At 39.8% G+C, this 15,215-nt stretch overlaps 1 protein-coding gene across 5 annotated transcripts in view; it reads right to left on the bottom strand.

Annotated features, from left to right (window-relative positions):
* The window catches only part of zfhx4 (zinc finger homeobox 4), a 126,032-nt gene that overhangs the window by 18,282 nt on the left and 92,535 nt on the right, over nucleotides 1–15,215 (bottom strand). For 4 of the 5 annotated variants that reach the window (XM_012965236.3, XM_012965238.3, XM_012965239.3 and 1 more), the window contains exon 5: nucleotides 980–1,093. In XM_012965236.3, the coding sequence (XP_012820690.1) occupies nucleotides 980–1,093 (114 nt within the window). The remainder of the gene's footprint in view (nucleotides 1–979; nucleotides 1,094–15,215) is intronic. The other variant, XM_012965241.2, reaches the window with a different exon arrangement.

Raw genomic sequence — 15,215 nt, 5'->3', positions numbered from 1 at the left:
CCTTCCCACATATGCTGGACCATCAGCATCACATTCTTATCAATATACTCGCCCTTGTGTTTTCTATAAGACAAGGGGTTCATCCTTATGAAAGTAATGCTTTGTCATCATTTCAAAATACTCACTGCTTTTGTATAAAAAAGATCAAGCCCCTCCTCCATCTTGCCTCCCCCAAAAACCACTAGGGATATATGAAAATGTATTGGAATTGGGATGGATTGCATGAACAGCACTCCTACTGTAGCTTCCCCATTGTTGTCTACAGGGCATACCACAGCCAGAGGAAGCAATATGGCAGCCCCTACTAACATGTTTAAATGCACATATTTAATGGTTGGGCAAAAAATAACAAAAAAAATGCACTTTCAATTCCCATCCAATGTCAGGGAATATAAAAAGAATCAAAGCCAAGCTTAGAAATAAGATAGTTTTCCTCTTTAATATGAACATCCCCCCTCTTAATTCTTTTATTTGTAGCAGGTAGAGCTCTAAACTGTATTTCCTTAAGAATAAGGAGTCAAATTAGAAAAAAAAACAGCATTTTTTTTCAGTTACGAGGATGGATATTTGATTGCTAGGAGGAAGAAAAAAAAAAATCAAATGGTATCTAATCCTACGCTTATGAAAAATTAATATGTCATCAGAGGAATCGCAAGTACAGCTAAGATTAATGAAAGGCGCTTAAAAAATTACAAGCACACAAACTGATTTGATTAAAAAATAATCTCACTGGTCGTCCTGTAATATTCCTCAACTTATCCGCATCTATCCTGTCAGATGGTTATGATTAAAAATAGGTCAGTGTGAGGCTACTGATGGGAATCACATGCAAAATGCACATGCAATGAATAGTAGTAGGAATGTCCAGACAGTTAAGAATGAAGGATCAGTGCTAAAGCCCAACAGCCCTGTATGAGGCTGCAGATGTGCGCGTCGCCAAGGGGCTCCGAGTGCACAGAGGGCAAACATTAATTCTTACCTGCATCTTTTGGTGTCTTTCCCTCACTGCTGTCTTTTTCATTTGTGAGTCTCTCCTCAGCTGGGGTCACATTTGTGTTTTTCACAGTTTCTTCTGTTTCCTCTGCCTGTTCTTCTGTCAAGAAAGAAAAAAAAAATACATGAAAAAAAGCTGTTATTTTACAAATCGCTATCTGCTATGTACTGACCAACAAATGCTAGGCGCGCACTTAGGAATATACAGTACGGGCTGTAGCAGAATTATATGTCTGGGGGGGGGGATTTTTGAATTGATATCCAGAATTTAAAAGAAAATGGCAGCCAATGTGATTGAGTCTTTTTGTATGTATTTTTACCTTACAAAGAAAATTATTGGTCACTATGTAGCATTTTGGTCACTACGTAGTGACTTTTTTAAAATTAGTATCAATATTAGTAAAAAAAAGCAATATATTTTTGCGGTTAAGGATTTAGTCTCAATTCTATTACTTATTTTTCCTCCACACTTCCACTATTCAAGCGAATGCATATAAGACTCCATCCCTTTATGTAATAAAAGGCACTAAATTTGCCCGGTAGCAGTACCTATAGCAACCAATTAGATGTTTGGTTTTAAACAGATGACAAGTAAATGTTACCTGCTGATTGGTTGCTAGGGGTTACTGCTCCTGGGCAAACTTAGTGCCTTTTATTACATAACCCTATATGTTTTGTATGTGTGTATTATGGGTAACATTAAAATGAATGCAATCATGGCTTCTAAAAATGCAGCATAAACTGCATTGGGGAAAGTTAAATAAATGAGGTGGGACCAATGCAAACAAATGATGGAGTGCAAAAGTTGCACACTCTTATTTTGGGATAAGTTTTTGTCTTATATAGGCAAGAAACAGGCACCAAATATTCTCAGGGTTCCCGTTTTTGCTTCTTTTTTCTGCAAAAGGCAGAGCATTAATAACCCAGGAATGCAGTCACCTGCAACCTTAGTTCCTCCAGATTCCTCCAGCTATTGCAGAACGACAACTCCCACAATTCCCGAGCAGATAAGCTACTACCAACCATAAAAACCCGAACGCAGGAAGCATGACAAATACAGGTGGAATAATGACACAATATCCATCTCTACGCCGCCATTGCAATAACTGCTTTTTGTTTACGCCCTTCGGAACAAGATATAAAACCCAAATAAAACTTATTTCACAGGTCACTGACTCTGAGGCTTTTTCCTTAAAACACTGTAGAATTGATAGAAGCAGTATTTCATTGAGAGTAAAATAATGTTTCTGCAATATCAAACAAGGACATTCGTAAGAAAAACAGAAGAGATGGTCCCACCGGTCTGTATTCACCACAGATACATGGCTACACACACACACCAGTGCCCAAACACACATGTATGAATCAAAAATCTATTCTTTGCCACTTGTATAATGTGTCAATCACAAGCAAGCTCTGGCCCGTACAGGTGCAAAGCTCATTTACCACTTTCCAAGAGGGATATATCCCAAAATGGCAGGACACATCATGCAGTAATAAGTGTCTGCAAGAGCAGCCTTGTGTGGTGAAAGAAGGAAAAAAAAAATAGAAAATGAGCAGATCCACTGGTTCCTTAGTTTTTCTTTTTCCACTGCTGTTAATTAATAATTAAATACGTACAGTATTCTCATTGTTTAACCTCAAGCCCAACTGCAAAGCAAAAAATAAAAGAAGGGGGGGGGGGGGGTTATGTGATACAATGAGGGATCATCTCCAGAAATCTGCATCTCACTCACCTCACTTATGTGTTCACACCAGCCAGATTACACAGAAATCTTCACAGTAACTCGGCCCTATTTAATTATTCTCTAAATCTTAGCTATGCTGCTGGTGGATTAATCTGTTTATGCAGTTAGCTTCTATGCTGGGGCTGTGTAGCACTAATCCATGAAAGGCCCACTGTTCCTTTTCATCCTGTGATCATTTGTCTCTCACTGTGCTGATGTCACATTTTAATGAATTTTTAGCAATCTGAGTAATACCAGATAACCAGACCTGCGAGTCCCCCCCCCCGACTGCATTTCATGCTGGTTTTATTCCAGCACAAAAGTAAAGAATATACATTTTTATTTATTTTTTTATCATTTTTTTTATGTTTATAAGTACATATTTCTTACTCTTGTTTGACCAAAGTGTTGGTTAGAAAATCATATTTAAAACACCTACTGTTTATAGTCTTTTTAACATTAATGCCCAGTTATAAGGGGTTAATGAAGTGGAATCTGTCTCTTTGGCTCTTTCTCTCTATATAAATATATATCTGCCTTCTAATTTGTTTATATATATGATCTTATGCGCATAATTCCTTTTAGTTGTGATGTGTTCATATATTTGTTGGGTTTTTTTGTAAAAGAAAAATGCACCCATTAACCCCCAAGCATCTTTATTGTATGCTGCCAACATTTTTATATAGATATATTTACATATCTCGCGCATTACCTTTAAATTACACACTGCATCAAATTTTTATTGTGAAATGTTCTGGTGATTGAAAGCAGAAAGAGTGGACCTCTCCGCACCCCATGTTTTATTAATAACATTCTGACAGCTGAATGAAATCTCCTCTAACATATGCAGCGGCCGAGTACAAAGGAGAAAAAAAAAAACCCAGCAAATAGCGGTGGCAGCACTAAATACACACGCGCTGGAAATGAACAGGGAAGGCATAATGAACACAAGTAATGCAGTGCCATGATAGGGACTCCCATTGCTTGAAAAACAATTGTTTGGAATCACAGTGAAGTGTAAATCTCTTAAAGGAGATTGAAAAGCATTTAACACCTTGGGCGTTGGAGAGGTCCTGGCACAAGGCTTGGCTGGCTCCCAAGGGGTTAAGGACCTGGGTTTGTTATTTTCCATAAAAAAAAAAAAAGGGCGGCAGTTGGCAATAATTTATGGATATGTGTATTCACAAATTACCATTACAGAGGAAGAAAACATTTCTTGCTGCTCGAGCCCTTTATCCTTTCAGTGATGATTGCTAATCAAACACGGCATGCTTCCCCGGCACAGTGGGAAGTGACGCTGTATTTATAACGATGGCAGGGGGGCACCGTTTGGAATGCTGTGAGGCTGTGATCATGACTGGCTTGGGCTGTGCTAATGCCAAACGCACACACACACGCACACGTGAGACTTCCATCCAGAGTCAGGCCCCGCGGCCTAGGACGGCCCATGGCAATCCCTTTTTTGTCTCTTGCTTGGAATCGAGGCACTGTTTCTCTTCCTAGATTTACTGACCCATTCCCCAAGGCTGGAGAACGAAGTGTCAAAGAGCTACTGACTGGCCTTATCTTGAGGGGATGTACCACAGCGAAGGCTGCAGTGGCATGTATTAATAAAACATTGCGTGCCAGAGAAGAAGCAATGGAGGATAAAAAAAAAAGAGGGCTGGGGGGGGTGGAATAAAGTAAATTAGGAAGGTACTAAAAGAAAAATCCTATCATCTGGGTCTCATCAGACAGTTTTTGCAGGGTGCTCTCCTGTTTTTTCTGGTATGTGTTTTAAGTGCGCGCTGAGAAATTCCCAGACATGTTCTTCTATACATCATCATGGTGTCTGACCTGGGCCTGACCCTGGCAACAGTTTGAGAAATCTGAATGTGAACAAAGGCTCACTGTCAGCAGCGGGGAAAGATTGCGGGATAGACTTTCCCCATCAGCTTAATCGCAAACAGCAGTTTGGAGGCCATAACTTTACAGAGCTCCACCAAACCACAAACATATAACCTTTCAAGGTGAAGCCCCCCCCTTCACCAAGTGGCACCCCCCACCCCAAACAATTCTGCTGTTTTGCCTTTGATGTAGAAAGGCAATTAGCTGTAATGTTCAAGGGCTGCAGGCCTGTTTTATGGTTTGGAAGGTGAGAGCTGTATAACAGGTAGACTCCTGAGGGTCATGAAGCTTTGGTATATTTTAATCACGCGGGTAGATAGTATAAAATGTCCTCTAAATGATAATTAAACAGGCTACAGGGTCTATCTGGTCTCAATCAAGAAGAATTTTTTTTTTTTATGAAATATATAATGTCAGTTATGACAAACATGTCATCTAAAGGCTACTGTGAACAGCAGCTCCCATAATACTCAATAGCCAGGGGAGATCATGGGAGTTGTAGTTCACAACAGAACTAAAGAGTGGATTCCATTTTTCCAGAGTTGCACTTCTATAGCTACTCCTATAATGAGGGAACTATGCTCAGAAGAAAGTGGCTTCTTTTCCAAAGCACAGACAAATGATGGGGGAGTTAATGCATTGAAGTCCTCTCCAGCAGTGAAAGGATTAAGTGGAGACATGATTTAAGGGAAGTGTAGCCTTGGTTAAACCAATGGCCCTTGAAATTGAAGACCTTGGTTCAAGACCAGTGGCAGCTTCGGTGACCTAGGGCAAATAACTTGATTCCATTGTGCGATAGATATCAGCTTTTCAATTGCAAGCTCACTGGACAAGCCTTTCATTCTTTTGAGAGGCACCCCCTTTACCCTTGTGCATAAATCCAGAGGAATAAACTGAAAATCCCTAACACAACATGTAAACAATCCCAGGCAAAATCAGATTATTCATCAGACAGCTGTATTCTTTTAACACAGAAAAGATCTGAAAGCCTTTCCACATGCTTTACATTTGGAATGTGCATACCACATTAACAAACATTAATGATTTTAATAAGCAATCATTTTCCAGCGGTATCTTGTTCACACCTGGTTTTATTTTAGCCCAATGCTGAAGCATCCCTTTGATGTTGAGATTCTTGTGTACATTTCTTATCTAGAGGGTGCCGCCAATTGCCTTACAATAACCGCTAGAGATTACTGGGAACATTGCACATTGTACAGCATCAAACCTGCACTGGCCTGGGGGGCTGGCATACAATTATTCGGGAACATTCTCATAAACATATACTCAGCTAGAAGTTATTTTATGTTGTAATGCTAATCGGTTGCATATAAATCTCTTTTTCTTTATGTGCTGTTAAATCTAGATTTACATCACCTCAGTCGGCGAGTATATCAGAAATATCATTGGCCTCTGCTGAGGTCTTTTTCAATCAATTGAAATAAAAATATCTGGATCAACATGGATTCTCCCAGATCTAAGAAATACTAAATCAAGGTATGTGAGAAGTGCTTTGACCCCTTTAAATTGCAGTTGGTTTGGTCCAAGCTGAAGATGCTGAATATGGGTCTGACTGGCCCACCAAGAAACAAGAAAAATTCAAGGGGGGGCCAAGTGTGTGGGCCCACCTTCTGACTCAAGTCTTTGGCCTAGGATGGCTAGCCAATGGCCATTCTCCACTGACTGATGAGAAAAAAGAGGAGAAATGGAGGGAAGGATGGATAATAATTAGAGAAGAAAGTAGGAAAATAAATATAGCCTTAAAAATAAGCCATTGGTCTACATTTTTCTGGCCAGCCCCTAGCACCCCAGTGCAACGCTGCTTCTTTTAACAAGACAGTAATATAATGACACTGTGTAACAGCTCCCACACTTAAGGTGAAGCGGTTAAATAAGGCTGTATGTGATGAAGAAACCATGCCCGTGTGACTATTACTATATATCTGTAGCAAGCAAAGATAAAGTTATTTGTGGTATTTCCCCCCCACCTCCCTGTTGTTAGTATATTATGGTTGCAGTAAATGTAAGACTGTTATCCGTGGAATGGTTCTGTTAAGTACCGAGCATTAGAAAAAGAACGAATGAAATGATATACGGCATGGATTCTCAGTGGTGAAATAGTGAGTTTCCATCTTTAACTGGAGTGTAGACATTTATCCTGGCTCTTCAGAGCTAAGGGCAAGAGTAACAATAAGGGCATCGGCGGTGGCAGGGGCGCTGAATAAGCAGCTTGGAGCTCTGCCGTACGCTGTGGTCACCAGCCCCTTGTGTTCAAGTATGTTTACAATTCCCTGTACTTGAACCTTGAGGATAAATGAAGGATGGAAGAAGAAAATTCACTTTTTCCCCCTGAATAAAATACCCAGCAATGGGGAAAAAGAACTAGGTATTGTTTTCAAGAGACGTGGCGTTCACAGTGGATATCCGGTTAGTTAATGAATTCTAACTTAATCCTAGCAACACAATGCATTCTGCAAGCCTGCTCTGAGTACATTCATGGATTCCATGCTCCGTATAATTGCATTTTAAGGACAGGAATATAGTGAGAGTTGTAGGGAGCCACAGACTAAATATGAGGAGGTGATTAGAATAAGTGATCCCTGGAAGTGAGGGAAAGAGAAAAAGAAAATTACAATTTATCTCCATAATTGGAATTTCTATGGTGTTGCCCTAACAGACTACAACTGATCTCGCCAACAGACTCTAAAGACACAATGCCCTCTACTGGCCAGTTAATTAGCAAAATGGCAGAACGATTGTGTAAATCTGCTCAGCAACAACTTTCCAACTGGGGAGCAGCGCTTCTAACTAAAACCAAAGATATTTATAATTTACTAAACCCACATTTAGTCAGAAAAATGTTTCTTTAAGCAAGAGGCAATTCCTTCCTCCCATTGATACTCTTAGATAAATTGCATGACTGTAGACTTTAAGCAGATGCGCATGATTTCACCTGCATACAGACACATCAGCTGATTAAATATGTAATCTTGTGAGTGCAAAGGGGGCTCTTCTACATTCTAAAATATACAGCAAACGGCACTATATATTGTTTCATTCCTCGGTGGATTTATGTTTTTTTTTTTTTGGTTATTTAATGAAATGGATAAAGATATTATGTCAACATGCAATATTTAATCCTTAATCCTAATAATGAATAGAGGGTGTAAAGTGAAAAGATGATCTTCTATGTAGGGATTATATAAAATAATGCCCCCCCCCCCCACGAACAATATTAAGGGCTTTGTTTCCACAGGCCATAATGCTGACTCCTGAGAGGCGCTGCAGCAATGAAACCATCTGGGTGGAGAGAGATGCCTGCTGCCTCCTGAATGGTACGACACTGCCTGGGACAATTGGGTATTTTCTCCTGCCATTGTGAGGCACCATCCCTCTTTGTCAGTGCAAATGACATGGTCAGCAGCAGGAAATTATGAAAATTCTCATTCAGGGGGAAAACACATATTTAAGCTCCAGCGCAGCAGCATATGGTTAGAGAACTCTGCATCAGGACAGTCATTGGTCACGCACATACATCAGGCATGTCTTGTCAAGTTGTGGCCCTCCAGCTGGTCCTGAGCTTCAAATACATGGCTGCTGGGAGTTAAACAACAGCAGGAGGGCTGTAGGCTGGACATACCTTGGGCATGGATGTATTTGTATGCATTTGATTATACATAAAAATTAATGAATGTGAAGGCAGCTTAAAAATAAAATCATATATACTTTTTCCTATAATCCCCAGTTCCTTGGAATTTATTTAAGCACCTCACAGTGTCTCTTTGCCTGAGCGCTGGCTTTCGGCCCTCCCATTGTTTGATGCATCCTGTTGGGTCATTATTTCTATTGGTTTGGCAGTTAGTCTCATTGAATATATAGATTTTGTGTTTAAATGTATTGGAGGTTTAGCACTGATAAAGGGTTATTGAATGAGCTGTGCATGCCTGTTCTTCGGTCAGTGCCTCCCACTTGTTTTCTATAGAGCAAAGCATAACTTAAAGGAGCTGTCTTAATTATCAAGCTTTAGAAAAGAGAAAGGATGGGGGGTGCTTTGGTCCTACAGCTGATCCTGAAATCCACCTCTGTAAAACAACAATATCTGAGCAATTTGTACAATACTACAGCTGTATTTAAAGAGGCCTGTATACCATGTATGTATTTGTGGAATATACATATATTTTTTTGATTGGACAGGCAACGGGGAACGAATAGAAGCCATTGGCCTGGGCCCTGCACATAATACATGCAACGCTTTCCCTCTGCTTTTCCCAACCTGTGGCCCTTCCTATATCATAGCCAAAGGCCGACAAAAAAGGAGGTAATTTAGAGTTGTAGTTTGACAAAAGCCAAAGTGCCTTCTTCATATAAATAATGGTCTTTTTTTTTTGTTCTGGGCTCTGTTGGGAATTTGTCCAGCACCAAAAGCGTTAACTCTGAGCCATCCCACTAACCCATCAGCACTCATTTCCAGTGCAAGAGATGTGAAATGACAATAGGGCTTTTGCCATTTCAAATCTGTCTCTGAGCAGCATGCTATTATCTACATATATATCTTTTTTCACAATAAGTGATGGATTTGATATTCCAGAAGGCTTATTGTTATCTCACATAAAGCACTGGTAATAAGTATTCATTTAAAGCATAATGCATAGGCTGCTACGGCGGCTGCCGTGACTGAGAGGTTTTTTTAACACCTTTCCATCCAGCTGCCATTTCAGAACATTAGCAGGATGTGTGTGCGACTTGGAAGGATTCCTTAAATCATATCCTCACATTGCACTTCTTATGGGCTTAATCAAAGACTTTGCATTTGCTCAGCAGCAATTAGTGAGAGTGGCGTGTATGCCAGAGCATATACAATGCCCTGCATGCCATGCCATCAATAGCTTTGCCTGAATATCCTTGCCCATGTCATATACTTTGGAGCCAAACCTTCCCAGGAAGATACCTCAGAAAGGGCAGATAAGGGTAATTGGTCTTGGGCCCCATTTGCAACCTTAGCTTCTGGTACCTGACTTATACCAGACTATACCAACAGTGCATGTTTAATAAACCCCCCTCACCCTGTGCTACAAAACTCTGCACCCAGCAGAAAGGTTTATAAGACAATAAAGCTCACATAATCACATTCATGGGTTCACGCAAATCTAGGTAATTCACAAATCACAACTGCAAATTTATGGGCAGGATTTGTATCTGGTTTAGTATTACGTGAGGATCAAATCAAGATGATGTGTGGCTGGACGTATGGCATTCACAGCGGAATCAACACGACTCGCTGATCCATCTGGCATGGTTCAAGGCTGATTTGATGTGCAGTAGGATTTATCAGTTTAGTGCAGGGAAATTCATGTCCTATGAAAATACTAACGGTCATTTGCAATTGCACATTGCTGGCACTCTAAAATGGACACAATGGGTGTGGGTATTGACACTAAGTATTAAAGGAGAGCATCCAGGAAAAGGGGATTCTCTTAACTACAGATGGAGCAGACCCCGTAGTCTGAGCCCCACAAATTCAGGTCCGCTTCCTCTATAGTTACACCACTATCTTTTGGCGCAGGGCAACAGTGGACCTACTGGCCTACCACCAGTCTGGATGTGGTGGTAATTCTAGGGACACCACAGTGGGCTTTATCAGTAGGCAGATTCTTGACCCGAAATGCTAAGAGCATTTTAATAGCATCTTATATTGCTTCTGTGTTGGGTTATCTGGTCGCCTCCTTTAATTTAATGTCTGGACTAGGTTAACCAGTTTCCTCCCTAACATTATACAGACATCGGGATTGGCTCATGAACAGCTCCAGGCAATATACAGCCCAGGATTTAAATCTTGACACAGGACTGGGGGTAGTGTCTGCTAGCCACATACATAAAACATGCTTTGGGAGCAAAAAAAGTATCCCTTGTACCCCCAATGGCTGCTCTGGTCACAGGTCAGGTATACCTGAAGGTTGCAATGAAACCATCTAACAATTATTCTGCATCCAACAAAACTCTCGGCGCCACAATGCAGCGCCCCCACACACCCTAGTGATAAGCCCAGGCCAAGCCACAAGGCAGGCATAGGAAAAGACAAACATTGCGCTTGATTTGTTACAAGCAATATTTGCTCACCAACTATTTTGAGGCAAAAGTCTTGACTGTTCACAGTATGATAGCAAAAAATCAAGCATGACAGACATTTGACATGAAAAATGAAGCAATACTCCGCAGTGTACAGCTGGGTCAGAGGAGCACAATATATTTCAAAGACAATGCAGACAAAGACCCTCCAACTGCAATGAAGCCTCCACCCCCCTCCATCATATTAAATGCTACCTCCATCTTGCACACACATACACATTCTCTCTCTTGCCCATAACATACAGGTTTCATTATAAGGATGTGTATTTCACTGTATAAATCTTTGATGCTGTGCAGTCCCATTCTTCCTGCTGACATAAACTACACCTGCATCCCAAGAGGTAAATAGAAAGAGATTTAATTGCAGGTCACATAGATGAACAGACAAGCAGTATTCCAGTAATGAATGTTCAGGACACACAAATGCATGTGGCAGTTGCACTACTGTAGATTTTTATTTTTTATTTTATCCGATTGTAGGTTTTATTGCTTTATTCCATGGGCGCCCGGCAAGCCGCCTTCCAGATGTTGCCAGACCACAATACCCAGCATTCCCAGCAGCCTTGGGCTGTATGTGTGCTTAGGCATTGGGATTTTTTTACAGCACCTGGAAGGCTGCATTGTGTGTTGTGCTTTATATTTGTGTTTATTTTATATGCAACACACATTTGACATATTTCAAAGCAGAATTTAGGAGGATTCAGATTTGGGGCTCCTACATTTCTAAGGACTACAATTCCCAGCATTCTTTCTCTTCCTTAGGGAGGTTATAATTCATCACCAGAAAGGTAGAATTTTCACATTCCTCATTCAAAACATTTGGACACCATGTTCAACAACACTACAATGGTGTGTGTGCCCTACAAATGACTGGGGATGACTGGGTGGATACCTGGCATGACTGGGTGGATACCTGGCACCTTTAGCACGTGCCAGAACATACACATAAGTAGATAGTATATAAGAGGAGGGGCCCATGTGAATTTCAAGTACACAGAAGCCCTAACAGCCCTCTCCAGCCCACTAACTAGTAACTGTCTATGGGGTCTTACAGCAGTCTCTCTGGCATTTAGCAGAATCTATAGACTGCTGGTTCGGGCCTGGTGATAGACAACTACCATGCATTCCTCCCTGCAACACCTTTGATTCCAGAACATACTAGACTTGATGGTCAGTCCCTGCAATGCATTCATTGCTAGGCCATATTCACTGAAACAGACCTTACGGATTTACTTATTGTGGCCAACCACATCTAAGCTAATAAAAGTAAGAATCAATGGATAAGCAATTCAGATTCTGGAAGCCCGAGATATTATAATTGTTTATACAAAAGATTTCAAAACAGTTGACATAGGCAGTTTTCCTGTAATGGCAAAAATACAAAGACATGATTTAAATGTAGATATTAAATTAACGTATTCTTTTTCAGTAGCAACTACGTAAAATGCAGGGGCAGAACTACTATTGGTGCAGAGGGGGAAATGGGGCCTGTACACTTGTAGGGTCCTAAAATTAAAAATAATATTCAGTTATGTTCACATAGGCAGAGTATAGGCTGCTGTTTGTACTGGGAGGTGTTCCTATATATTCCTACATAAAAGGCCATCAACTGCCTCGCTTTACCCCTTTCTGAATTTTCTCCCCCCTCCTTTAATCTGGTGCCTTTTTTTTTAGGAAATATGAAATGTGTATGTGGCTTGTTTGGATCAGGGGGGCTGTACATGGGTATGGGTACCATATACTATATATACTTGCTTCATAACATCATTCTGATCCTGCAGTAACGTGCAAACTTGTGCAAAGGCCCACACTGCAGTTGTACAGTTAACATTTTTGAGAAGGTTAATCCATTTGCTGACAGATAGATCTGCAATTTGGTGCAAAGCAATGTTTGCTTATTTGCTGTGAAAACAGCTTAGAAGGCAAATAATATGTTTTGTGCCCCTCCAGCAAGAATAGAATGAATGGAAAAACAAAACAAAACAAAAAAATCCAAAATGCCATGCATATTATTATACTGAAATGTAAAGTCAACCCAAATGATGTAAATATATAATACAATTGTTAAATCAACTTCAAATGTGTGTCAGTAAGTGGAAATAATTTCAATTTTGCAAGAATCTGATCTACATTTTATAGGGTCATGTGGTACAGTAGAGTACTATAGCAACTGATTACTTCTATTTTCCTGAGGAGTGCATGAGGAGCTGGACAAATGCAATAATAATTGATTCCTGGGTCCCATATATGTGTGCATAATAAGGCCAAAGGGCTCTGATTAGAATTCAGTGTTCAAAGGCATTGCCTGAATGTTGGGTTAAATGGACCATGCAATCCTAATTTTTGTGGGTGCAATTTTGTAAAGGCAAACATTTTTTTAAAAAAAGCAGTACGGGTATGGGATCCCTTATCCGGAAACCCATTATCCAGAAAGTTACAAATTACGGAATGGCCATCTCTCTTAGACTCCATTATAAGCAAATAAATCTAATTTTTAAAAATGATTTTCTTTTTCTCTGTAATTATAAAACAGTACCTTGTACTTGATCCCGACTAAGATATAATTAATCCTTATTGGAGGCAAACCAATCCTATTGGGTTTATTCAATATTTCAATGATTTTTAGCAGACTTAATTTATGGAGATCCAAATTATGGAAAGATCCCTTATAGGGAAAACCCCAGGTCCTGAGCATTCTGGATAACAGGTCCCATACCTGTACGGCAATTTAAGGAGACCATATTCATGGCAGCAGTGCCCCTAATGGCCATATTTAGATTTTGTCTCTTGCCATGGTTCTCCATGGAGAGTGCAAGTTTGTGTTCTATAACATGAAAACATTAGGGATAATTTACTATTATTGGTCCTAATTTCATGGCCAGAACTAGGGGTAGGCAGATGCAGCATGTGCCTACGGGGGAGAGGGTAGGTAGCCACATACTTCATCTGCTACCTCTAGTTCAGGGTCCATGATGAGAAGTGATGAGCTGGCTTGGCCTGGCACTACCCAAATTAGTTCAGTGTCACATAGCACCAAACAGCAAATAATGCCAAGCTGTTACAAAAAGCAAAAAGAGATCTGACTGGTTGCCATGGATAAAGGTGCTGCTGTAGTTTAGTACCTATGTTAGTACGTCATGGTTTGTTTTAGGAAAAAGTCAACTTTATGTGATACTTTAGCTGAAATGAAGTGAGGGTGTTGTTTTAGTTGCTTTTGACCCAGCATTACTAAGATACTTTGGATTTTGAACTTCTTTCAGAACGTAACCTAAAGCAGAAATGTGATTTAAGTCCTATTATTTTAGGAGGAATTAATAAAATCCTTATTTTGAGCTCTTACTGGGCCCATTTTCTTGTCTGTGGTACAGTGTGCTTACACCTGCATCACCATACAAGGTTGTGCTCCTTGAGCTTCAGAAAATCCAGCCTTATAAAAAACCCTAGTGCACGCCAGTTCAGATCATTTGCACATGAGTTTTCCATCAGGTGCAATAGAATGCACATATTTCCTACGCCTCTTCTCAGACACATACAAAAAAATAAAATAAAAAAGAGTCTGCAACAGAATCTGACATTCTTGATAGGTGACATCAGCATAAAGCATGATTTTAATTAAAAAATGATTATTTTTTTTTGCAATATCCAAAAACAAATCCAAGATTTTTTTACTCTGTGTTGGATGCTGTTGTCAGGTATCTTGAGAATTATTACACACAAGTTCCAGTTATTTTGAGTTTATGATTTTGGACAGGTATTTTACTATTATTATAATTGCAGGGAACAGGGAAAAGAGCAAAAAGTCCCATATGTTCTTGTTAGTCAAAATAATAAAAAATAAATTAAGGCAAAGTAGGATAAAATGTTAGCAAAGTTATAAGCTCTGTGTTGGATTACTAGGCAGATAGCTGAAATGAAGTGGGGTGGGGGGGTTGGAATTTAACCACTCCATATATATATAGTGAATAATGTACCCCTTTTTGTAAAATATAAGGATATAATACACAAGAGCCATGAATATCCTGTAAATTATATACTTGTAAGCAGGGCTTAGTGATATCATCAGTTTTAATCAGTGCTTAGTGATGTCAATTTGTGTCACATGACTCACTGAAACTTGTGTATTATAATAAATAATGTACCCCTGTTATAGAATATTAGGGATATTAGAAATCACCTTGGAGTTCCATGACCCCTTATAAAAGTACTTGGTCTTCGGCCTTGTGCTTGTCTATGGTCAGGAAACTCCTCTTTGACTGGGGGTACATTATTCACTATAAGTTACTAAGGAGTCCCATGACTATATAAAGGCACAAGGCCGAAGTCTGCGTGCTTTTATACAGGAACTCTGAGGTTACTTCTAATATTCTCATATTTTACAACAGGGAGTACATTTTTATTTAAATACACGTGTTTAATGAGTCATGTGATAAAATTACATCACTAAGCACCAATTAAAACTGATGACATTACTAATCACTGCTT

Source organism: Xenopus tropicalis, chromosome 6, assembly GCF_000004195.4.
Source record: "Xenopus tropicalis strain Nigerian chromosome 6, UCB_Xtro_10.0, whole genome shotgun sequence".
NCBI lineage: Eukaryota > Metazoa > Chordata > Amphibia > Anura > Pipidae > Xenopus > Xenopus tropicalis.
The sequence above is the reverse complement of the archived record's forward strand: the minus strand, read 5'-3'. Positions and strand labels throughout refer to the sequence as shown.